This window comes from Neltuma alba, unplaced genomic scaffold, assembly GCF_004799145.2.
Source record: "Neltuma alba isolate B1F8T4 unplaced genomic scaffold, ASM479914v2 tig00011768_pilon, whole genome shotgun sequence".
NCBI lineage: Eukaryota > Viridiplantae > Streptophyta > Magnoliopsida > Fabales > Fabaceae > Neltuma > Neltuma alba.
Genome location: NW_021636392.1, coordinates 286,950 through 311,392, shown reverse-complemented (window position 1 = coordinate 311,392; position 24,443 = coordinate 286,950). Strand labels below are relative to the sequence as shown.

The following is a 24,443-nucleotide window of genomic DNA, read 5'->3' as shown; positions in this document are numbered from 1 at the left end:
GTTTTTCTTAAAATATCTTTAATAATCATATGTAATAGTTAGAATTACCATTTGATAAAATATTTAACATGTGCAACTATATATATATATATATATATATATATATATTACAAGGATTGGTTTAAAAAAAATAGATAAATATGTGAGATCAAATAGATTGAGATTTTATATTTAGAACCAAATTAAAAGTCAAATTAGCTCTTATATTAAGAACATTAAGACTTGATGTGAGGCTTTCACTGTAATTTGCTAACATTTATATTAGGGTTTAAGGTCCAATTTTGTTCCAAAAATTTTTGCTCAAGAATTGTGAGTATTCGAAAGGTTTTTTAGAAGTAATCTCACTTCAGAAGTACTAAAAATATAGCAATGTCGCTATGTTGTCATTCCCATGTTTGTTTCCAAACAAACATCAACAACACCAACCACCTTAAACACACTATCATTATCCATTCTTAACACCCCAAAGTTACCAGATGTGCAAGACGAGAAGAACTCCTTTCTTAGTGTGACATGCACTATAATACCACCATCTACAATCCACACGCTTTCATTTGATATAAAATTAACAGTATCATAATCATGAAGAATAATTAGATCATCATTGATAGTAGTATTGACATGCTCATTTGGGCTCTTATCTTTCTACTCTCCTTATCTTTATTCTCCCTTCTTCACTGGAAACAATTCTTTTTTAATATGCCCCGTTTTATGACAATAATGACACTTTACATCCCTATGTCTCGACTTAGACCTACCCTTATTCTCTTCTCTACTACATTTTGGTTTTTCCTTCTAATTTCTCCCCCTATTTTTTGTAATCAATGATTCAAATTGAGATGAAGAACCATGTGCCTTCTTTCTCATTTTTTTCATTAGGAGCATCATTCTTTGCTGTTTGGAAAGAGATAACATTATTAGGGGTTGAATTTGTAATAGAAACTCAAAATGTCTCCTAAGACTCAAATAGACTATTAAGAAGCCATTATCCCAAAATTTCATCTTCAAACTTGATATCCATTCCTAATAATTGATCCAAGAGCTCTTGAAATTAATTCAAGTCATCAAAAATAAAAATCCCATATCCTGGTATCTCAAATTCATCAAACAAACAAAACCATTGTTATTTTCTAACTTGGAGGGCATACAAGGACTCAATCTTCTCCCCCAAAGTTTTTGCATTTGTCTCATTGACAACATGATTATAAACATTATCATCTGCAAATTGCTGAATAAAACCACACGCCTGCTAATATTGGAAATCCCAATGTCATTAGACTTAGAATTTAGCTTTTGAATAGCAAGCATAATAAGATGCAAATTCTTAACAAATAGTAAATCTTTCATCTTGCCCTTCTACAGATGATAATTACTACCATTTAAAGAAACCGTCCTACTTGTATATGGTGCATCATTCAAGAAAGTCAAAGAACTCAATAATAAGCCAATGTGACAACCTCACACCCAGGCAACCAGTCAACTTGAGAACCTAGCTGTGATTCCATTATAATGAGAAGAATATACAAGTTAAACCTGAGAGTTACACACAGCGAAAATATTTTCTTACAAATGAGAAGAATATACAAGTTAAACCTGAGAGTTACACGCAACGAAAATATTTTCTTACCACTTGCAAGAATGTCCTAGGGAAAAAAAAGCATATGGCAGAAATTAATAGTATAAGAGATAAGAAAACCCCTCAATGCAAGGTAAAAATCATGGGTCGTTCGGATAAAAAAAAATCACAACCAACCAGATGCGTAAACAAGTGCAAATGACCAACCTAACAACTAAAGCTATAAGCTTATAATAGAGAATGAAGCTGTAGGACAAACTCAATATCTCTCACACCAAGTAATGAATCGATGATTTGACCAGGCGCTAGATGTTGTGAACCAGCTGATCAAGTTTCAGTCGGATCCAATGATTAACTAATGTGTAAATGCCTATTTACTGAAATTCCGTTGTGAAGATGTGAAAATAACTTTCCCTTTTTCCTCTCTTCTTTTTTTTTTTTTTAACAAACTTTTTTCCTCTCTTCAGATGGCTGCTTTTGCCCTCAAAATGATGCCTCACATTTTAACCCTAATCTATCCATCCCCACCTTAATAAGTGAGACTCAAAAGATACTTTAAATATTATGCTTTTCTCTACATAGAAAGGGAGGCCAACCCCAACAATCTAAATATTCAAAACAATAAATAAAACAAAACCACAAAGAGCCACATTGAGTGCCATCTGCTTTTCGTGCCACTTGCTTGGAAGGTGCAAGCTTTTTGAATCGGTCAATGATGTGACATCAAAAATGGAACGGTAGTTCCCATGGAGCCATCCATACACAGTTACACACATACAGATTTTTTAATTAAAAAGATAAATATTAGAGGTCTAAAATTATAAATGGGTTTGGATACGTAACTTTTCATTTGCTGGAAAACCTTCGTTTCAACAAAATATAAGATTATTGCCTTGATACACTCAATCTGTAATTAAGAATGGGTTCCTTGTAATTTAAATCGCTCCATAAAAGTATGAGATACCACTTTGTTTCGAGTCTGTGTAGAAAAATATAACTTATGAATGATCACCCATGCATTTTCATATTAACACGTGTGGGTGTATTTTTGTTATCTGAGTTGCTTTCAAAGTTTCGTGTATTTGGGGGCAAAAGGAAATATTTTTTTAGTTGACGGAAGAAAAGAAAACCACTATTAGTCAAAGATTCAACCCGAAGAGAAGGATCGACATGGACTATCAACCAACCATGTATGTCCGGTTCTTTCTTTGACGGTGAGAACTGAGAACAGATTCACCTCTTTCTTGAACGTTAAAACAAGGTCGGTTCTTAAATATCCTCTCCATGGACTCCTTTCTCGCGAGTTTATTAGTCTTGAGCCGTGCTTATTGCTGATATAAAATCTAAACCTCCCAACAAAAATTAGTTTACTTGGTATATCACTTAAACTTTTCTCATATAAAAATAAATCTAAACCTAAAATATAATTTTTAAATAATAAATTTTCTATTTATTAAAATAAAAATATATAAAATAAAATAACATTAAATTCCAGCGAGTGAGAACTATGGATTATGGATTTTTTTTTCCCAGCCAGCCGCTGGTTACGAATACTCTGAAAAGATTTCGCAGATAATCGAACCCTTGATTTTGTAGTCATATATTATTAAATTGGGAGATATATATAAAAATCATACTCTGAAGACTTGCATCTAAGAAGTGTGATCTCATCGGGTAATCATGCGTACTTTTAAAAGTAATTATTTAATTTTCTGCTTGCATATTTTGTATTTATACAGATAGAAAATAAAAGTTCAGAGTTGCTGTAACAGACATACAGCAATACAACGACGTAGTTACTATTTGGAAAAGGACGAAATTAAAATTCTTCACCTAGCAGATATCACTGGATTACTTCTTCATCTAACGGATGGATGACCCAACTCAGAGAAGATCAATCCAGAAACTAAAGATTGATCTTCACTGCTTGAACTAGTCAACCCGCTTCCTTTTGATTCATCACTGCTCGTGAAACCCACTTTGCTTTCTCTTTCTTCCACATTTGTCGTTTTCCTTATCAGAGCCCTTTCCTCGCTCTTTCCTTCCATTTCACCCTCATCAACCGGAAGCCCCACTTCCTCTGTCCCTTCTTGAAGCTGCAACGCAAACTCTAAGCCCCACACGACGTCGTTCATCGAAGGTCGTTCATTTCCATCTTCCACCAAACATTTAAGGGCCATGTCACTAAACGCTTTTAAGCACTCTGGTGTGATACTTTCTACCAGGAAAGGGTCAACCGTTTGATGAATCACACCCTCGTGATGACATTTTCGAACCCACTCCACTAAACTTAGTTTCTGCTTCTCCACGTTACGTATCAAAGGAGGTCTCCCACACAATACTTCCAGCAAGACAACCCCAAAAGAGTAAACGTCAGACTTTTCAGTCAACCTTTGACGTTTGTAGTATTCTGGGTCCAGGTAACCCATGCTTCCTTTTACCACCGTGCTTATATGAGACTTGGACAACCCCGTGGGTCCTATCTTGGATAGTCCAAAATCCGAAACCTTGGGCACCCATTTCTCATCTATTAAGATATTTGTAGACTTCACATCACGGTGGATTATATTACGGTTCGCACCAGTATGAAGATAGTGGAGTCCACGCGCCGCACCAATGCACATCGCCAACCTTTGTTTCCAGGAAAGTGGAGGGTTATCAGAATCATAAATATGGTCACGGAGGGTCCCACGAGCCATGAACTCGTAAACGAGGATCATCTCGTTGCCATCGTTGCAGTAACCAATGAGAGGAACTAAATGATTGTGACGAAGCTGAGAGAGCATTTCGATCTCAGTTTGGAACTCACGGAGGCCTTGTTGGGAACCTGGTTTGAGCCGTTTGATGGCCACAGGGACTGTTCCGTCATCAATATAGCCTTTATAGACATTACCAAACCCTCCAACCCCCACAATGAAAACATCGTCGAAGTTACTTGTGGCTGCTCTTATTTCATCTATAGAAAAGTAGCGACACAAATCGGACGGTAATGATGATGACCCGCGGGGTTTGTTTTTCTTGGACGAGTCAACTGATTTTTGTCCCCACCATGAAGATCCTTCCTTGACCGGAGCTCTAATGAATCGCCGGAAAATGAGCAGAACAATAAGAGACAGCACGATGAAGCCTGATGTTGCCCCAACGATAATGGAAATTACCTTTGCTTTGTTTCCGTTCTTCGATGTCTTGGAGGATGTTAGTGGGGAAGATGGAGCTGGATCAGGATTAGGACCCGCAAGATTATCATTGTAGTCACTTATTTTCAAAATTTCAATACCATTCAATAAAACATCCCTGTAAGTGCTTCTTGCAGTTGGGTGTGGTTGCAACTTAATTGAAAGATTGAGCTTCTTCAAGCTTCCCTTGCCCTGCATCGACACCGCATAGTCCCTATGTACAGGAACATTTCTCTGACTGTGAGTCCACAACATTACATCGGCGACAGACTCCACCAAAGCATCATTTATGAAGATTCGGAAAACTCTGTCTCCAGCTTTTTCAATTTGTTCATCAAACTCGCAAAAATGCAATCTCACCATATAAGTAAATTCTGAGTCAACTCCAAATTCCCAGGTCACATTAGATATGGACGTTTCTTTCATCCCAAAATTTCTGGCAGTCATGTATACTTCATCAGGTGCAAAATAATTTTGATCATCTCTGTAAACTGGACGTAAACCAAAACCTGCTGAAATACTTAGCGGTCGCATCCTCTCCAAGTAGTCATTATCCTGGTCCCAATAACGATACATGCCAGCTGTGTCTTCATCGGCAGGAATCTGACGTCCGCCAGCATTGGCTCTGTACAGAGTCTCCAGAGCACTGCTGTTCTGGACCGGAAATTGCATGTTTCCATCACTTAGCCGCATAGATTGTTGGTCATCAGGCTTGGTGTAGTAAAGAAATGGGGGCATAGAGATGATCTCAATCCCGTTGACGAAAGCGTAGGCGTTTGGATGAGATTCGTTGGTGGGCGTGAAGGTTATGGTCAGCCTCTGACCTGAGTCAACGTTGACACAGTACTCCCGAACGATGGCTCCTTGTTCTCCGGCAGCAAGTTTAAGATAAGCGCCGGCGCCGCGGCCGGCGTCGGCGTCGGCGTCGGCGTTAAGTGAAGCGTTGAAGTCCTTAAGGAGGGTGTGGGGCCCGGCTTTGACGGAGAAGAAAGCATCGGAGCGAAAGAAGTTGGGGTCGTAGAAAGATGGGTAAAAGTAGAGGCGAATAAACTTTTGGCCGTCGGTCTTCACAGGAAACGAGTAAGAGAATTCGGAGCGAGAGAAGCGTGCGGTGCTGTAAGGGATTGGTTTGCCAGGTGCGTTGTCGCCTACTGATGACTTATCGCTGTTGGAGAGTTCGATCGGAGAGAATAGACCGAAATCTGTGTCTCCGGTCCACTTCCGGCGACCTCGAGTGGAGGAATTGCCAGAACCACCGCAGTTGACTGAGAAATGATCATCAGGATTGTAGGAGGCGATGGTGGAAACGAGCTGGAAGAAGAAGAATAACTGGAAGGTGACGACGATTGTGGGCGGGTTAGTCACCCTGGACACAGCGGTTTCTCTCTCTTTCATCACTGACTTTGTTTATCTATTCTTTTCAGTTCTCTTCGGATTTAAGGAGTAAAATCTTGAAGAAACAGATGAAATAGATGCGATTTCCTGGAAAGAGGGGTTATTTTATGTACTCAGTCAAGCCATGAGTTACACGGCGGCTTTGACTTTTCAAACCCACTTGCCTCGTCACTTCCAACTCAAACTACCTGACAGGCCAAAACATAATAGACACTCACACGCACAATATATCTCAAAGATATGCATTAATTTACTGACATAGACCATGGCTGCTCTCTGCAAGCCTACACTGAAGCCAAGAACTATCATATTTATTCTGTTTGGAGATGAAAATAGGCCAAGACAGGCCATCGCTTTAACAGGCTAGGCCTGATTTGTAATAAATAGGTTTGAGTCTGGCCTGTTACTTATTAAAGGCTTTCTTTTTAACTTAAATCTGATCTAGACAAAAGCCTTACTTGACTTGAAACTTGTTAAAAGGGATGTGGTTTTTAAAACAGACATAAGCTGAAAACACAAGCATTAACAAAATACAAGCCTACGCCTTTAAACAGGCCGAAGCAGGCCACTAATGATTTAAAACTGAGCTGCCAAACATGAAGAGAAAAAGCAACGACTAAATAAATTAATAAACTCAAATAAAATCACAGTTCAAAATCACTTAAAATACAAGTTGAGATAATGTTATTAATCAACAAGAACATACCAAATGCAACAACATCAAAAACTAATCGTGTATGAATAGTAGCACATAACATTAAAAGAAAAAACTGTGTCAACTCTTAAAGCACCAACTCTATCTTCTTCATCATTGTTGCCAACCCAGAAAATTTTAACAGCATTCCCCCCCCCCCAAACAATTTTTTTCTCCTTTGTAATTTTGTGGTAGCATATGAATGAATGAAGGATGCATATAAAAAAAAAAAAAAAAGAAGGATGTATCAAATGAATGAAGGTGCCAACCAAATGATGAGCAACAAGGGATGGTGGTCTGGTGGATTATGGCGGCCGATTGATGAGAGACGAATGAATGAAGGTGGCGGTTGAAGAAGGAATCTGATTTTTTCAGGCGAAAATGGGGAGAGGAGGAAGATGGGTTAGACAAAGTCACAAAACCAATTAATTTTGAAGGATTTAGGAAGCTTACCTGGCTAGATGAGCACCGACGACTGATGAGGAAAAGTCGTCGACAGCGATGTCGTGTCTTGAGAGGTCATACAGTTCAAGCTCTGACATCTAAGTTGTGGCTTGGGAGTCGACGTCGCTTGTGAGGACTAAGGAGGAGAATGACTCGACGCCGCCGATGCTATGGATTGGGCTTGGGAGTCGATGCCACCGAGGATATAGAGACTGGAGAGCACAAGCCATGAAGACTGAAGAGAGGTAGGAGACCGAGCGAACTTCACACCGATGCTGAGAGACTGAGCACTGCCGGCGAGCACGAGCACAAATCGTGGAGTTTGAGACTGAAGTAGGAGACTGGAGACTAGGAGATTGAATCTGAGATTGAGAGTCCGAGAGGTGAGAGCGGCCGCGAGTCGAAAATCAAAATGGAGACTGGAGGGGAAAATGAAAACCTGAGGGAGCTGCGGAGTAAATAATTGTTTTGCCAATTTACTCAACTGGGTTTAAAATCATATATGATGCGTGACAACTACCAACAGAATACATTGGTGCGGTGGTGAAGTTGTTTTCTTCTCACCCGCCTGCAAGTCTCGAGTTTGACCCTTGTATTTTGCATAATCCATATACATATATTAAAAAAAAACATTGCAGGTCTCGAGTTCGACCCTTGTATTTTGCATAATCTATATACATATATTAAAAAAAAACATCACAAGCTCAGGCGGCCTGATAGGCTTCACAGGCTTCTCACGAAATCTAAGCCTGGCCTGTTAGTCAAAATAGGCTTTGAAAAAGGTTTGAGTTTGGATTTATTTTTTAACAGGCCTAGCCTAATCGAGCCGAAAGAAGGCCAAGCTGTAGGTCCCTGATAGGCCACCTGGTCTATTTCTACCCTTAATTCTATCCATTATCCATAGTGGGTTGCATCACATTTTATTCCCATAAATTAATTAATTCCGGGGGCACCTTGGTCAGAGAAAAAGTATCCACCCAATTCCTGAAAAATCTTTACTCAACCTTTGTTGAAAATATATTATTACCCTGTTTTGGCCAAAAAAAAAATTCACTGTTGACATGTTAATTAGGGAGTTATATGAAAACGCTTGGACTGAAAATTAGCTCAATGTAATGAAGCTAAAATTAGTGAAGATATTCTGGCTGGGATGATGTAGATGGATGTGCTATTCTTTGCTATTACTAGGATTATGTAAGAGTACTTGATCAAGCGAAATCAGAGACCATGGAGGCATATCAATGGAAGTTATGTCTGGCAAGTGCTTTACCATATAACGAAGTAATATTTAAATTCTGTAGTAAAAAAAGTGCTTAATTTCATTGAATAAAAATTCTCTCCTATAAAAAAAAGGATACTTGTAAGAAAATTGTCTTGCGGACAAAGAGCTCGAGAAACACAGTGCCATCAGTAATGTTTATGACTAGAGGCTGACCTCTTGGACTCTTGGGGCCAAGAAATAAACGCTAACTGAAAGTCTTTTGATTTTGGCCAAAAAAAAAAAAAAAAGGAAAGTCGTTTGATCACACTCCGTATTTCCAGAGTGCGTTGTTTAGTGGGTGCATGCAGGGGATATAAATAAGTGTAGCGGTTGCATTGATGTATTTCGACCTGCCTGCCACAATGGATTGCATTAAGTGAGAGTCGAAGTTACGATACTAACACCTATTTTTTAACATAAAAATTAAATAATTAATTTAAAGATATTAAAAAATTAATTAAATCAGTTATTTATAATAGATAAATATAGTTTTTTTTATAGAATACTTTTATTAATCATGTACATTGAAATTACTCTTTATGAAAACTACTTAACATAGAAATTACTTGAAGACAAGATAAATAAATATTAGAAATAATTTATATTAAAATGTTGTATTTAAGATCAATATAAATTTTTAACTAGTTTTTATATTAAAATTCAGATATAGTATTTTTTGCAATTTCAATTGTTTGATTTTGCATATTAATTAGAGGAGTTTTGGGCAACAAAAAGTATTCTATTGGCTCCAATGTTAAATGTCAGGTGCGTCCTCCTCTAACGTTTCAGATTTTAATGTTTTTAAAACTTATATATAAAGTATTTTTAAAAGTCTGTAAACGTTTGAAATTAAAATTTGGTACTTTATATTTTATTATTTATTTTCTTTTTATAATTTAACATTTTAATAATAATTTTTAAAAATAAAAGGTAAAAAATGCGTCCGTTCAGCACCCTAAATTTTTGTCAGTTGCATCCAACATGAAAAAATATTTTGTAGTGTGTCCAACATTTTAAAATATTTTTTAAATGCATTTAGTGTTTTAAAATATTTTGTGGTGTAATTTTTCTCTTGAACTATTAATTTTTTAAAAGCAATATAATTATGCATTTAAAATATTATTTTATGAGCAATTTTAATTTTGTTATTAACTCTTCGAAATGTTTGTTAAATGAATGCATATTAAGCACCATAAAATATTATTTTATTATTTTCTTAAGTTATTGGATGCACCTGGAACAAATTTATACTTCAAGTTGCTGAATGAATTACAAAATAATTTAGATGCCAAATGCAGCTAAAAAAATATTTAATAATGCTGGACGCATCTCACAAATTGTTTTAGAATACTGGACGTATGTAACAAAATACTAAACACAATGGTAACCCAAAAATAAAATGTGAACTACTAAAATATTAATCTAAGGACTGAAGAAGAAGGGAGGGGAAAGGAAGGGATTCTTTTCCCAAGATCACCATGGCGTGTATGTGGATTAGCTGCACACACAATCCTCTAGAGGCAAAAGCAAAAACAAAAACGAACCCTTATTAGATTAGAGGGGGAGGGACGATTTTTCTCCTTTTTTTTCAAAAAAATTAATTATGAGTGGGTATTATAAAGCCTGATTCTTCAATATTTATGTTAATTAATTTTTAGAAAATATAATTGAAATGATATTATTAAATGATTATTACGTTTAATTATATAAATATTTTAAAAACGTTTTAAAAGAACAAAGTGACGCAACATATGGATTAAGCCAATTCCTTGATTGCTCTCTGGAACAAGTTTCATGTGAGCACGAGTCCCCTTTCGGCGGAGGAGATGATCTGAACTCATTTGGCTATATAATTCGGTTTTCAAAAAATTATGAGAAAAAATCACTCTAAAATCCCTAGATTTTTCTCTTTTCCAGTTTTACCCTCATTTAATGTCATAATATTCTAAATCTGAACTGTTTTTATTTAATATGCCCTCTATCTGAAGGGACTACATTGGAAATAGACAATAATTATATGCAGGGCAAAATAAAAATTAATCCTAATTAAAACGGAACAAGCATGAGATTAAACCTAATCATATAGAATAGAGAATTATAGATCAATCAAGGATAAAGAAATTTATCAATGAGACTTCAGTGACTGGTCCCAAAAAGTTAGAACTAAGGACGAAACTGACCAGTCGAAGCAAACATAAGGAGACTGAAATTTATTCCATTCAACTGGGAATTCATATTGTTAGGCGATACAGACACACATATACAGAAGAAGAAAGGAAACCATAAGTCATTCACATCACATTCAAATTTGAAATCACTAATCAACCATATCAGAAGAAGCTAAGTAATTTCTCAGCAGCCTTTTCGTTTGTAAGGATCGCATGTTTCTTTCTTATAATCTACACCTGCCAGTCGAAGGCAGCTTGTGCTACTCGTGTACCTACCTGAAGGACAAGACAAAGCAGGTTTATTTTTGTCACCTGCATTTTCAGTCTTGGACTTTGAAGTATCCGAAAGCATTCTGCCTACATGAGAATTCATCAGCAACCCATTGACGTCCTCAATGTCGTCATCTCCGATAAGGCAGTCGGCTGAGCCGCCACGGCAGGTGGTGATGATGAAGCTGTTGTTAACATTCTCTGAAGTTTCCATGCTCAGATCTGCAAGAACCAGTAGGGCCATCCACATGAGGAAGATTAGTGAGAGTACCTTCTTCATTTGGCTCCTCAAGAGTGTTATCTGAACAATGTCTTGCTTATTCGGGAAAAAGCATCGGTTTTTATTATTTAGACCATTCTAGTCTATCTTTGTCTCCAAGTAAATATGCATAAATGAAAATGATCCAAAATTGCAATCATGCCCGCGGGTGACACAAGTATAGAAGTAAATATCTCATTTTTATTAAATGCGTTAGTTTTAGGGGGTGTTTGGATGGAAACCAAACTATAGTTTCAGAAGTGATTTTACGATCTACAAGGTAAATATGTGGAAGAATTTCTCGATTTACGAAAAAATATTTCTGAGAAGTTTTTTTCAAGGTATCCAAACACTCCCTTAATCACTTTCAATATGGACCATGGACCAGTTCAATCACCTGCATGCAAACGGCAAAATAGGACAGCACAATGCTTCAAGGAGGCTTGGGTCTTGGCACAGTGCAGTTCGGGCCTACATCTTTTAATAATTTGTATGTGGGATGTTGGGTGTCACATCAGTACTTGAAAAACGACTTTTTTTTTTTAAATTTATTGCAAGAGCTGTGTAAACAATGTGACCGATGGTACTTTCATAAATATTGATAAATTTTTAAATCAGTTTCCTATATAACTGGTGTAAAATATACTTTTTATACTGTTTATTTGTGTAAGTGGTGTAAAAAGTATTAAAAATAAAATTTTTAAAAAAATAATAAGGAAAATTAATCTTTTCGTCCTTCAAGTTTTAATTCACTTATAACTCAATCTCTTAACTATGACTCGGTGCAACTCAGTCTATAAACTTTTGTCTCGCTTATAACTCAGTCCCTAATCTTTTCAAATTTAAGAATATAATCCTTATCATATATAATTTATTTTTAGTCACCAAATAATTATCTTACATGGCAAAAAATATTATTTTATGCCACTAAAAATTGCTGATATGTCATCCAACGCAAGTTATACGTATTTAGTTTTTTTTTTTTCAGAGAAAAAAATAGAGTTGGTTGTCTTCCCCTCTAGTAGAAGTGAAAGAAGCAACTCAGCTTCTATTCATTGTGCTTTAAAGGAAATACTAATCATGGCCAAGAACGAAGAGAGCACAGAACAAGTACCTTAAAGAAGCCAATAATGAGGTAAAGTTGTAAGCTTTGAAGTTTGGTGCCTGTAGTAAGCTGTGATTAGCCTAGCGTTCATAAAAGGAGATTAAGCAGAGAGCTGTAGAATTTTTGCGAAGGGTACTCAATTAGATGTTCATTTTCTTTTCTGCTTGCTCAAATAAGAAAACTCAATATAATAGATATTTCTAAGATCTGCCAATTGGGAAACTTTGTTGAGCAGTGCAATTCTAATCCTTCAAATCCACAGTAATCCTTCTCTTCCTTTTTTCCGTGACTAACTTAAGAAGTAAAGGAATTTCTTCTGATTCATTTCTATTTGATCATGATATTCCTGGTAAGAATGTTGCTTTTAAGCTTGTGCTTTGATGTTCGTTTTAGTCTGGGAGCAAAGGTCCCTCCTCCTTTCATTTCTACGGGATGGGAAAGACGACGAATTGTGTTTTTTTCCCCCTAAAAAAAAATTAAATACATAGAAGTTGAGTTGGATGACATGTTAACAATTTTTAGTGGTATTAAATAGTATTTTTTGCCATGTAAGATGATTATTTGATGACTAAAAATAAATTATATATGATAAGGATTAAATTATTAAATTAGAAAATATTAGGAACTGAGTTATAAGCAAGTCAAAAGGTCAGGGACTGAGTTATAAGTGAGTTAAAACTTGAAGGACTAAAAGATTAATTTTTCCAAAATAATATTTACAAGTTTTTAGACTAGTTTCTCATACAATCGGCTTAAAATATACTTTCTATACTAGATATTTAATACAATTGATATAAAAAGTTTTAATCGATATAAAAGGTTTTAAAAATAATATTTACAAGCTTTCAAAAGGTGATTTAAAATTTAAAGGTTTAACCTACTTCATTTTGTAGTTGCATCTTCAAAAGCAAATTTCATTCTCTCATAATCTCTCTAAGTTCTTTCATAATCTCCTTTATATATATGCTTCATTCACCCGTGATCTCAATGTTAGTCTTCTTCTTCATGCTTTCTCCTTTATGTTGCGACATCTTCTTCGTGCTCGTCTCCTTTATAGTGTGTTATCTTCTCGATACTCATCATCATCTTTAGGTTCATCCAAATTTATGCATGTTCATCCAAATCTGTGCTACGATTGTCAAAGAGAGATCCATACTCACACCATCCAAATTTGTGCATGTTCATCCAAATCTGTGCTCATGACGTCAAGATTTGTGCTCATCACATCCAGATTTGTGCTCTCTCAAACTCTCATTATGTTGTTATCCATGTGCTTGTATTTGCATAGATTTGTACTTGTTTTAAGCTTATACTATTTCTCTATCTGTTTATTTGATGAATAATTTTGAACTTTGTCTAACAAATATATTTTTATTGTATGAACTAATATGAATCGGTATCATTTCTGGAAAACTTGGCTAGTTTTTTTTACAGTTTCATTATATCTGATTGTTTCTATTCTTGTGCTATTTCTTTATTTGTTGGATTGTTTGTTACGATGTTATGAGATTAGAATTTTATGAGATATAATAAAATCCCAGAAGAAGTTGCGATTCTCTTATATATATATAAAAAAACACAGCTTCTTTTGACATTTTATCATATCCTATAAAATCAAAGATCTTTTTCTTTTTTATTTTTGTTTTTGTTTTATTTTTTACACCTGTTGAAATAACAACCAATGTTAAAAGTAATATTTCTTACACTAGTTTTGCAACTGGTATAAAAAAAATGGACTTCTAACATTGCTCGTTTTTACATTAGTCGTCTTTTTGATGTCAGGTGCCTATTCTAATTAAATGATGTAAAAGACCTTTTTTTTTGTTAAAGAAGTGCATCTTATGCACTACATTATGCTAATGATCTTAAGGTAGAGTGGCATCAACACTACAAAAAAAACAGGGTATTAGTGATGAAATTTAGCAACGGAATAAAATTCCGTTGCTAATCCGTCACTAATCCCTTACAAATTCCATGACTAAAATTAGCGACGGAATTTAGTAATGAAAAATTTCTGTCGCTAAATTAGTGAAGGATTAGTGATAGAATTTTATTCCGTCACTTACATAGAGACGGATTAGTGACAGAATCTTATTTCGTCACTAAATTCTGTCACAAATCCGTTGCTAATTTTGTTTTAAATGATTAGTGACGGAAATTAGTGACGAACAAATTTCGTCACTAATTTCCGTCACCAATCTGTCACTAACTCTCATTTTGTGATGGAAATTAGTGATGGAATTTTTTCGTCACTAATTTCCATTGCAATTCTGTCACTAATCAATCACAAAAAAATATAATATAAATATATAATAATTAATTTTTAAACTTATTATTAAAATAAAAATATAACATATCATAATTTTTAAATAATATATTATATAAAAATTAAAAAATACAAATATTATAAAAGAAAATAAAAATAAAAATAAATAATATACTCATTATTTTGTTAAATATTTGAATAAAAATATAAATCATTAGAAATTTTTTACTAAAATATAAAAATTAATTTCAAATAAATAATAATATATTAAATTATATATATAATATTTATTATATATGTTTGTATTTGTTATTAGAAATATTATATATATTTATTTTTGTAAACGAATTTCGTCGGTGCTTCTCAGCTCAACTGGCAAAGGCTTCAGCACGTGCACAAGGTGTCTCAGGTTCGAACCAACACTTCTTTACAATTTGGCTCAATTTGTGACGTGGCGATGATGTGGACAAGGCTATAATGCGGCGGCTCATAATGATGGACACATGGCGATGACATGAACAAGGCGATGACGTGGATGCTATGATGACATAGCTGCATGGGAGAGAGGAAGAGTTAAGGTGGCATCCAATGATGGACACGTGGTGATGACATGAACGAGGAGATGACGTGACAACATGGGGGGAGAGAGAGAGGAGTTGGTGAGGTGGCAGCCATTGATGAGGTGGCAACTCATAGTGACGGACACGTGGCGATAATGTGGTATTTTAAATTTACAAAATAAAAAAATTTAGCAACGTATTAAATTGGCGGAATTTTCAGTCACAAATCCATCATTATTTTGTGACAGAATTTTTGTGGCATATCCATTACTAATTAGTGACGAAAAATTTTCGTCACTAATTTTTGTCACTAATCCGTCAGTAATCTATCACTAATTTTGAATTCCGTAACTAATTATTTAGTAATGGTGGAATTAGTGATGGAAAAATTCTATCATTAATTCTATCGCTAACCGAATTCTGTCACTAATCCGTCACTAATTTTGATTAGTGACGAAAATTTCGGTACTAAATTCCATCGTTGATTTGATGTTTTTTTTTTTTAGTGCAATCTGAACCTTGATGAGGGCTTGCCACTAGCTTTATGCTTTAGGTTACTTTATGTAATCGAAAAAAAGAAATAAGGATCTTGCACTGTAATAGCCCTTAAATTTGAAATAAATAATTATTCCTTTTTAAGTAATATTTTAATTCGATCATCTTGTTGATTTAATGATAGAATTTTGGTAAAATTGTAACACTTGATGTATATAAATATATATTAATATCTAGTTTTAATAAAATATATGTGTGTGTTTGGATTGTGTATATTAGGGATTTTATTGTTACTGAGATGTTAGATCTCATATCATCCTTTAACATTTTTAGGTGATGAATTTAGTAAGAAGCAAGGGAATTCACCAATGGAGTAAGCTATGAAGGTTTTTTTTTTTTTTTGGCTCATTCAACACATGTTATGTTTATTTTATTTGTCATGACCCTAAGACTTTTTTATTTTATTTTGTTAAAATACTTTAAAGATTTATTTTGAAACTATGACATGCTGGGTCGTTTGGACATGCCCATGCTCTTTTTGATTGATTGAACACTAGAAATACTTATAAACTATTTATGAAGTACTTTTGTTAAGTATGTGGATTATACTTTTGAGTTGTTACAAATTATCCATTACATATACTCCCCTCAATTTAAAATATAAGCTAAACTTTATCCATTTATGTTTATAAAAAAACTAGTTAAAATCACCTTAAAATACTAAATATATAAGGCATGTATTTTTCTCCTAAAATATGCCCTTATTAATGAAAAGAATGGTAAAAATGCAATAAATAAATCAAAAAAGAAAGAGAATATATGTGAGTAAAATTTGAAAAAAAAAAACTCAATAAATACTTTGACAGAAGTCAATGTTATCTTAGGGGAGAAAAAAAAAAACAAGCCCATTCAACAAAGTTTAACTTATATTTTGAACCGGAGGGAGTATTGTTTTAGAAATATGTGTTGGTGAATAGGAATCTCAGGGATTAAATTTGAATAGATAACAATCTTATCCTAATAATATTATATATTTTTAGATTAATTTTAATATTTAGAGTCTTGCTTTTCTAGTCAATTCGATTTTTAGGATAATAAATCTATAGCAGCAATTAGGCCTTGCCTGGACTTTCCGCCTTCCCGAGCATTTGAATTCGTTGGGCTACACCCTGTAATTGTACGTGCTCCAAACAAGAACATCTTTTAGTTCAGGAGAAAGAGAAATTGACTTAGGAGTTTTGTCTATTTTAAGAGTCAATTGTATGCAATTATTTTCAAGTTATAAATGAAAATTTTCTTTGACATATATTTACTTTTGTTTTTGTATTCGTGGTAGAATACAATTAAGTTGTAAGAGTTTGATCAGCTCTTTGGAAAGCCTTTTTATAGCTATGAATTTGGAGGTAAGTTCTTTTAGGATTTTACCTAATCAACTTTTATTATTTTCAAGTATATTTTATTTGTGTATTTCTTGAATTTCTAGGGGAATTCATGTCATACAGTCCATTGTAAATATTTCCAATTTCAATTTCATTATCGTTGTAGTGTATATTTAAAAACAATTTTTCTACTAATTTAACATGTAAAATTTAGTGTGTGCAAGGTCAAAAAAAAAAAAAATAGTGTGTGAGTGTGTTCTATGTATATATGTGTGTCTCCCCATTCTAAAATCTCTCTCACACGCTCATGCTGGAAAGAACGGAAGAAAAACACTTAGATTTAAAAGAGAAAAAGTTAGAGGATGTACTCTCTAGTTTACTGTGATGGTTTGGGATATTCAACTGTGTTAGGTGTTATGTGGCGCGGTTGTCTTATCTCAGTCTCTTTTGACAACTGAAATATTATCTTTCTTTTTTATTTTATAAATTTATTTTTATCACTATTATAATATTATTGGAATCATATTTATTAATTGTTATTTTGATTATGTTGTTTACAAATTGTGTTGTATGGGTTATGTGATTTTTTAGGATATATTTTAAGTTTATTTATTTCTTTGTCTCTTAATATCATAGAAAACTTTTTCTTTGTCAAAATTTCGATTAGTGCCAATTTTTTTAATCTAATGTTTACCTTTTTTTTTGTATAGTATTTATCATCAGTTTCTATACTCCATGTACAGTTTTCAAATTAAGAAAGTAAAAAAAGGGAAAAAAAAAGAAAAAGACGAGGCCTTCCTATCTCGGCCTGCTGGTTATAATCCGGTCTTATCACATGAACAGCCCAAGTTACAGTTTGACCAAAAGACCTATGAATCAATCTTCAAAAACACAATTTTCCAAATGCTAGTTAACATAATGTGGCAGGTGAAACTGATTTTTTTTTTTGGGGGGCAATGATGGGACATATTCTTCCATCAACAGTTCAACGCTCCGTTTTGATTTTGAAAAGGATTTACATAGAAGGATAGCCACAAAACTTATCTAAGAGAATCAAGAACACGGGGGACAGAACATGAACATCGTGTCTAGATTGGAAGCACTCGAGCAACAATTAGCTAAATAACTCCTTATCAGATTTTATGTCAAATAACTCAAATGTTGAAAATGATTGTGTGAAGCAAAAAAAAAAAAAAAAAGACTTGTTAGTTGTGGCTCATGAATTTGAAGAATTCTTGAGATAGTTTGATTTATGTTATGGCTTTTTTCAAAAATTAATATTTGTTACAACAACTTTAATACTACCTCCGATCATTAATATAAAAGTTAGCTGACTAATTTAAGTAAATTAAGAAAGTTTATTAAGTTAGTTAATTATAATAAATAGGTGTTGTCTTTCTTAAAATATCTTTAATAATCATATGTAATAGTTAGAACTACCATTTGATAGAATATTTAACATGTGCAACTATATATTACAAGAATTGCTTTAGAAAAAATAAATAAATACGTGAGATCAAGTAGATTGAGATATTATATTTAAAACTAAATTAAAAGTCAAACTAGTTCTTATGTGTTAAAGACCAGAAGTAGTATTAAGACTTGTTGTGAGGCTTTCACTGTAATTTGCTAACATTTATATTATGGTTTGAGGTCCAATTTTATTCTGAAAATTTTTGCTCAGGAATTGAGAGTATTTGAAATGTTTTTTTTAGAAGTAATGTCACTTTAAAAGTACTAAAAATATAGCAATGTCACCATGTTGTCATTTCCATGTTTGTTTCCAAACAAACATCAACAACACCAACCACCTTAAACACACTACCATTATCTGTTCTTAACACCCCAAAGTTACCAAATGTGTAAGATGTGAAGAACTCTTTTCTTGGTGTGACATGCAATGTAATACCACCATCTACAATCCACATGCTTTCATTTGATATAAAATTAACTGTGTCACAATCATGAAGAATAATTAGATCATCATTGATAGCAGTATTGACACGTTCATCTTGGCCTTTGTCTTTCTGCTCATCCTTCTTATCTTTATTCTCCCTTTTTCACTAGAAACAATTCTTTTTAATATGCCTCATTTTATGACAATAATGATACTTTACATCCTTATGTCTCGACTTAGACTTGCCCTTATTCTTTTCTCTACTACATTTTGGTTTTTCCTTCTAATTTCTCCCCCCTATTTTTTGTAATCAACAATTCAAATTGAGATGAAGAGCCATGTGCCTTCTTTCTCACTTTTTTAATTAGAAGCACTGTTCTTTGTTATTTGGAAAGAGATAACACCATTAGGGGTTTAGTTTGTAATAAAAACTCGAAATGTCTCCTAAGACTTAAATAGAGTATTAAGAAGCCATTATCCCAAAATTTCATCTTCAAACTTGATATCCATTCCTAACAATTGATCCAAGAGCTCTTGAAATTAATTCAAGTCATTAGAAATGGAAATCCCATCCTTGTATCTCAAATTCATCAAACAAACAAAACCATTGTTATTTTCTAACTTGAAAGGGCATACAAGGACTCAATCTTCTCCCCAAAGTTTTTGCATTTGTCTCATTAGCAACATGATTATAAACATTATCATATGCAAATTGCTGAATAAAACCACACACCTGCTAATATTGGAAATCCCAATCTCATCAGACTTAGAATTCAGCTTTTGAATAGCAAGCACAAGAAGATGCAAATTCCTAACAAACAGTAAATCTTTCATCTTGTCCTTCCATAGATGATAATTACTACCATTTAAAGAAACTATCCTACTTGTATATGTTACATCATTCAAGAAAGTCAAAGAACTCAATAATAAGCCAATGTGACAACCTCACACCCAGGCAACCAATCAACCTGAGAACCTGGCTCTGATGTCATTATAATGAGAAGAACACACAAGTTAAACCTGAGAGTTACACACAGCGAAAACATTTTCTCACTACTTGCAAGAATGTTCTAGGGAAAAAAAAACAAACATATGGCAGAAATTAAAGAGTATAAGAGATAAGAAAACCCCTCAATGCAAGGGTAAAAATCATGGGTCGTCCAGATAAAAAAAAAAATTCACAACCAACCATATGCGTAAACAAGTACAAATGACCAACCTAACAACTAAAGCTATAAGCTTATAATAGAGAATGAAGCTGTAGGACAAACTCAATATCTCTCACACCAGGTAAGGAATTGATGATTTGATCACGCGCTAGATGTTACGAACCTACTGATCAAGTTTCAGCAGGATCTAATGATTAACTAATACATAAATGCCTATTTACTGAAATTGCCATGTGAAGATGTGAAAATAACTTTCCCTTTTGTCCTCTCTTCTTCTTCTTCTTCTTTTTTTTTTTAACAAACTTTTTTCCTCTCTTCATATGGCTGCTTTTGCCCTCAAAATGATGCCTCACCTTTTAACCCTAATCTATCCATCCCCACCTTAATAAGTGAGACTCAAAAGACACTTTAAATATTAGGCTTTTCTCTGCATAGAAAGGGCGGCCAACCCCAACAATTTAAATATTCAAAACAATAAATAAAACAAAACCACAAAGAGCCACATTGAGTACCATCTACTTTTCGTGCCACTTGCTTGGAAGGTGCAAGCTTTTTGAATCAGTCAATGATGTGACATCAAAAATGGAAAAGTAGTTCCCATGGAGCCATCCATACACAGTTGCACATATACAGATTTTTTAGTTAAAAAGATCAATATTAGAGGTCTAAAATTATAAATGGGTTTGGATGCATAATTTTTCATTTGCAGTAAATAATTAAAAAAATACAGATTTTTTCATTAAAAAGATAAATATTAGAGGTCTAAAATAATTTTTAAATAATAAATTTTCTATTTATTAAAATAAAAATATACATAATAAAATAACATTAAATTCCAACGAGTGAGAACTATGGATTATGGATTTTTTTTTTCCACCAGCCAACAGCTGGTTACGAATAGTCTGAAAGGATTTCCCAGATAATCGAACCCTTGATTTCGTAGTCATATATTATTAAATTGGGAGAGATATATAAAAATCATACTCTGAAAGACTTGTATTGCATCTGAGAAGTGTGATCTCATCTGGTAATCATGCGTACTTTTAGAAGTAATTATTTAATTTTCTGCTTGCATATTTTATATTTATACAGATAGAAAATAAAAGTACAGAGTTGCCGTAAAAGACACACTGCAGTACAACGACGTCGTTACTATTTGGAAAAGGACGAAATTAAAATTCATCACCTAGCAAATACCACCGGATTACTTCTTCATCGAACCGATGGATGACCCAACTCGGAGAAGATCAATCCAGAAACTAAAGATTGATCTTCACTGCTTGAACTAGTCAACCTGCTTCCTTTTGATTCATCACTGCTCGTGAAACCCACTTTGCTTTCTCTTTCTTCCACATTTGTCGTTTTCCTTATCAGAGCCCTTTCCTCGCTCTTTCCTTCAATTTCGCCCTCATCAACCAGAAGCCCCACTTCCTCTGTCCCTTCTTGAAGCTGTAACGCAAATTCTAGGCCCCACACGACGTCGTTCATCGAAGGTCGTTCATTTCCATCTTCCACCAAACATTTCAGGGCCATGTCGCTAAACGCTTTTAAGCACTCTGGTGTGATACTTTCTACCAGGAACGGGTCAACCGCTTGATGGATCACACCCTCGTGATGACATTTTCGAACCCACTCCACTAAACTTAGCTTCTGCTTCTCCACGTTACGTATCAAAGGAGGTCTCCCACACAATACTTCCAGCAATACAACTCCAAAAGAGTAAATGTCAGACTTTTCAGTCAACCTTTGACGTTTATAGTATTCTGGGTCCAAGTAGCCCATACTTCCTTTTACCACCGTGCTTATGTGAGACTTGGACAACCCCGTGGGTCCTATCTTGGATAGTCCAAAATCCGAAATCTTGGCCACCCATTTCTCATCTATTAAGATATTTGTGGATTTCACATCACGGTGGATTATATTGCGGTTCGCACCAGTATGAAGATAATGAAGTCCACGCGCCGCACCAATGCACATCGCCAGCCTTTGTTTCCAGGAAAGTGGAGGGTTGTCAGAATCATAAATATGGTCACGGAGGGCCCCACGAGCCATGAACTCGTAAACGAGGATCATCTCGTTGCCATCGTTGCAGTAACCAATGAGAGGAACTAAATGATTGTGACGAAGCTGAGAGAGCATTTCGATCTCAGTTTGGAACTCACGGAGGCCTTGTTGGGAACCTGGTTTGAGCCGTTTGATGGCCACAGGGACTGTTCCGTCATCAATATAGCCTTTATAGACATTACCAAACCCTCCAACCCCCACAATGAAAACATCGTCGAAGTTACTTGTGGCTGCTCTTATCTCATCTATAGAAAAGTAGCGACACAAATCGGACGGTAATGATGATGACCCGCGGGGTTTGTTTTTGTTGGACGAGTCTACCGATTTTTTTCCCCACCATGAAGATCCTTCCTTGACCGGAGCTCTAATGAATCGCAGGAAAATGAGCAGAACAATAAGAGACAGCGCGATGAAGCCTGATGTTGCCCCAGCCATAATGGAAATTACCTTTGCTTTGTTTCCGTTCTTTGATGACTTTGAGAATGTTAGTGGGGGAGATGGAGGTGGATTAGGATTAGGACCCGCGAGATTATCATTGTAGTCACTTATTTTCAAAATTTCAATACCATTCAATAAAACATCTCTGTAAGTGCTTCTCGCAGTAGGGGTTGGTTGCAACTTAATTGAGAGATTCAGCTTCTTCAAGCTCCCCTTGCCCTGCATCGACGCCGCATAGTCCCTATGCACAGGAACATTTCTCTGATGGTTAGTCCACGACATTACATCAGCGACAGACTCCACCAAAGCATCATTTATGAAGATTCGGAAAACTCTGTCTCCAGCTTTTTCAATGTGTTCATCAAACTCGCAAAAATGCAATCTCACCATATAAAAAAACTCTGAGTCAACCTCAAATTCCCAAGTCACATTAAATTTGGACGTTTCGTTCATCCCATAGTTTCTGGCTGTCCTGTATACGTCATCAGGTGCAAAATAATTTTGATCATCTCTATACACCAGATGCAAACCAAAACCTGCTGAAATACTGCGCGATCGCTCCCTCTCCAAGTAGTCATTATCCACGTCCCAATAACGAAACATGCCTGTGTCTTTATTGGAACCGATCCGACTTCCGCCAACATTAGCTCTGTACAGAGTCTCCAGAGCATTGCTGTTCTGGACCGGAAACTGTTTGTTTTCATCACTTAGCCACATAGATCGCGGGTCATCAGGTCTGGTGTAGTAAAGAAAGGGGGGCATAGAGATGATCTCAATCCCGTTGACGAAAGCGTAGGCGTTTGGATAAGATTCGTTGGGCGTGAAGGTTATGTGCAGCCTCTGACCTGAGTCAACGTTGACACAGTACTCCCGTAAGATGGCTCCTTGTTCTCTGGCAGCATGTTTAAGATAAGCGCCGGCGGCGGCGCCGGCGTTAAGTGAAGCGTTGAAGTCCTTAAGGAGGGTGTGAGGCCCTGCTTTGACGGAGAAGAAAGCATCGGAGTGAAGGAAGTGGGGGTCGTAGGAAGATGGGTAAAAGTAGAGGCGAATAAACTTTTGGCCGCCGGTCTTCACAGGAAACGAGTAGGAGAATTCAGAGCGAGACAAGCGTGCGGTGCTGTAAGGGATTGGTTTGCCAGGTGCGTTGTCGCCTACTGATGACTTATTGCTGTTGGAGAGTTCGATCGGGGAGAACGGTCCGAAATCTGTGTCTCCGGTCCAGTTCCGGTCGTCTAGAGTAGACGAATTGCCGGAATAACCGCAGTTGACTGAGAAATGATCATCAGGATTGTAGGAGGCGGTGGTGGAAAGGAGCTGGAAGAAGAAGAATAACTGGAAGGTGACGACGATTGTGGGTGGGTGAGTCACCCTGGATACAGCGGTTTGTCTCTCTCTCATGACTGACTTTGTTTAACTATTCTTTCCAGTTCTCTTGGGATTTAAGGAGTAAAATCTTGAAGAAACAATTTGCAGTTAAACAAACTTGATGAAAGAAACAGATGCGATTTCCTGGAAAGAAAGGTTATTTTATTTACCCAGTCAGGCAATGAGTTACACGGTGGCTTTGACTTTTCAAACCCACTTGCCTCGTCACTTCCAACTCAAACTACCTGACAGTCCAAAACATAACGCACACTCACACGCACAACATATCTCATAGATTCGCGTTAATTTACTCATAGACCATTGCTACTCTCTGCAAGCCTGCATTGAAGCCAAGTACTATCATATTCAGGGGTGTTTGGTCAGATAAAATAATACAAAAACATTTTTCTACAGGATCAAACATACTCTTTCATATATCATAAAAATATTTTTAAAATTATG

General features: G+C 35.2%; 2 protein-coding genes across 2 annotated transcripts; both read right to left on the bottom strand.

Moving 5' to 3' along the window:
- Positions 1–3,149: 3,149 nt before the first annotated feature.
- Positions 3,150–20,292, bottom strand: LOC114717692 (receptor-like protein kinase FERONIA). Its single transcript, XM_028902892.1, has 2 exons — positions 20,282–20,292; positions 3,150–6,168 (listed from the first exon to the last, which is right to left on the bottom strand). Exon 2 carries the CDS (start codon positions 6,145–6,147, stop codon positions 3,436–3,438), a length of 2,712 nt encoding a protein of 903 aa, XP_028758725.1. The 5' UTR covers positions 6,148–6,168; positions 20,282–20,292; the 3' UTR covers positions 3,150–3,435.
- A 761-nt stretch (positions 20,293–21,053) lies between these two features.
- On the bottom strand, positions 21,054–24,184 carry LOC114717693 (receptor-like protein kinase FERONIA). The gene has a single exon (XM_028902893.1). It carries the CDS (start codon positions 24,012–24,014, stop codon positions 21,327–21,329), a length of 2,688 nt encoding a protein of 895 aa, XP_028758726.1. The 5' UTR covers positions 24,015–24,184; the 3' UTR covers positions 21,054–21,326.
- Positions 24,185–24,443: the final 259 nt, after the last annotated feature.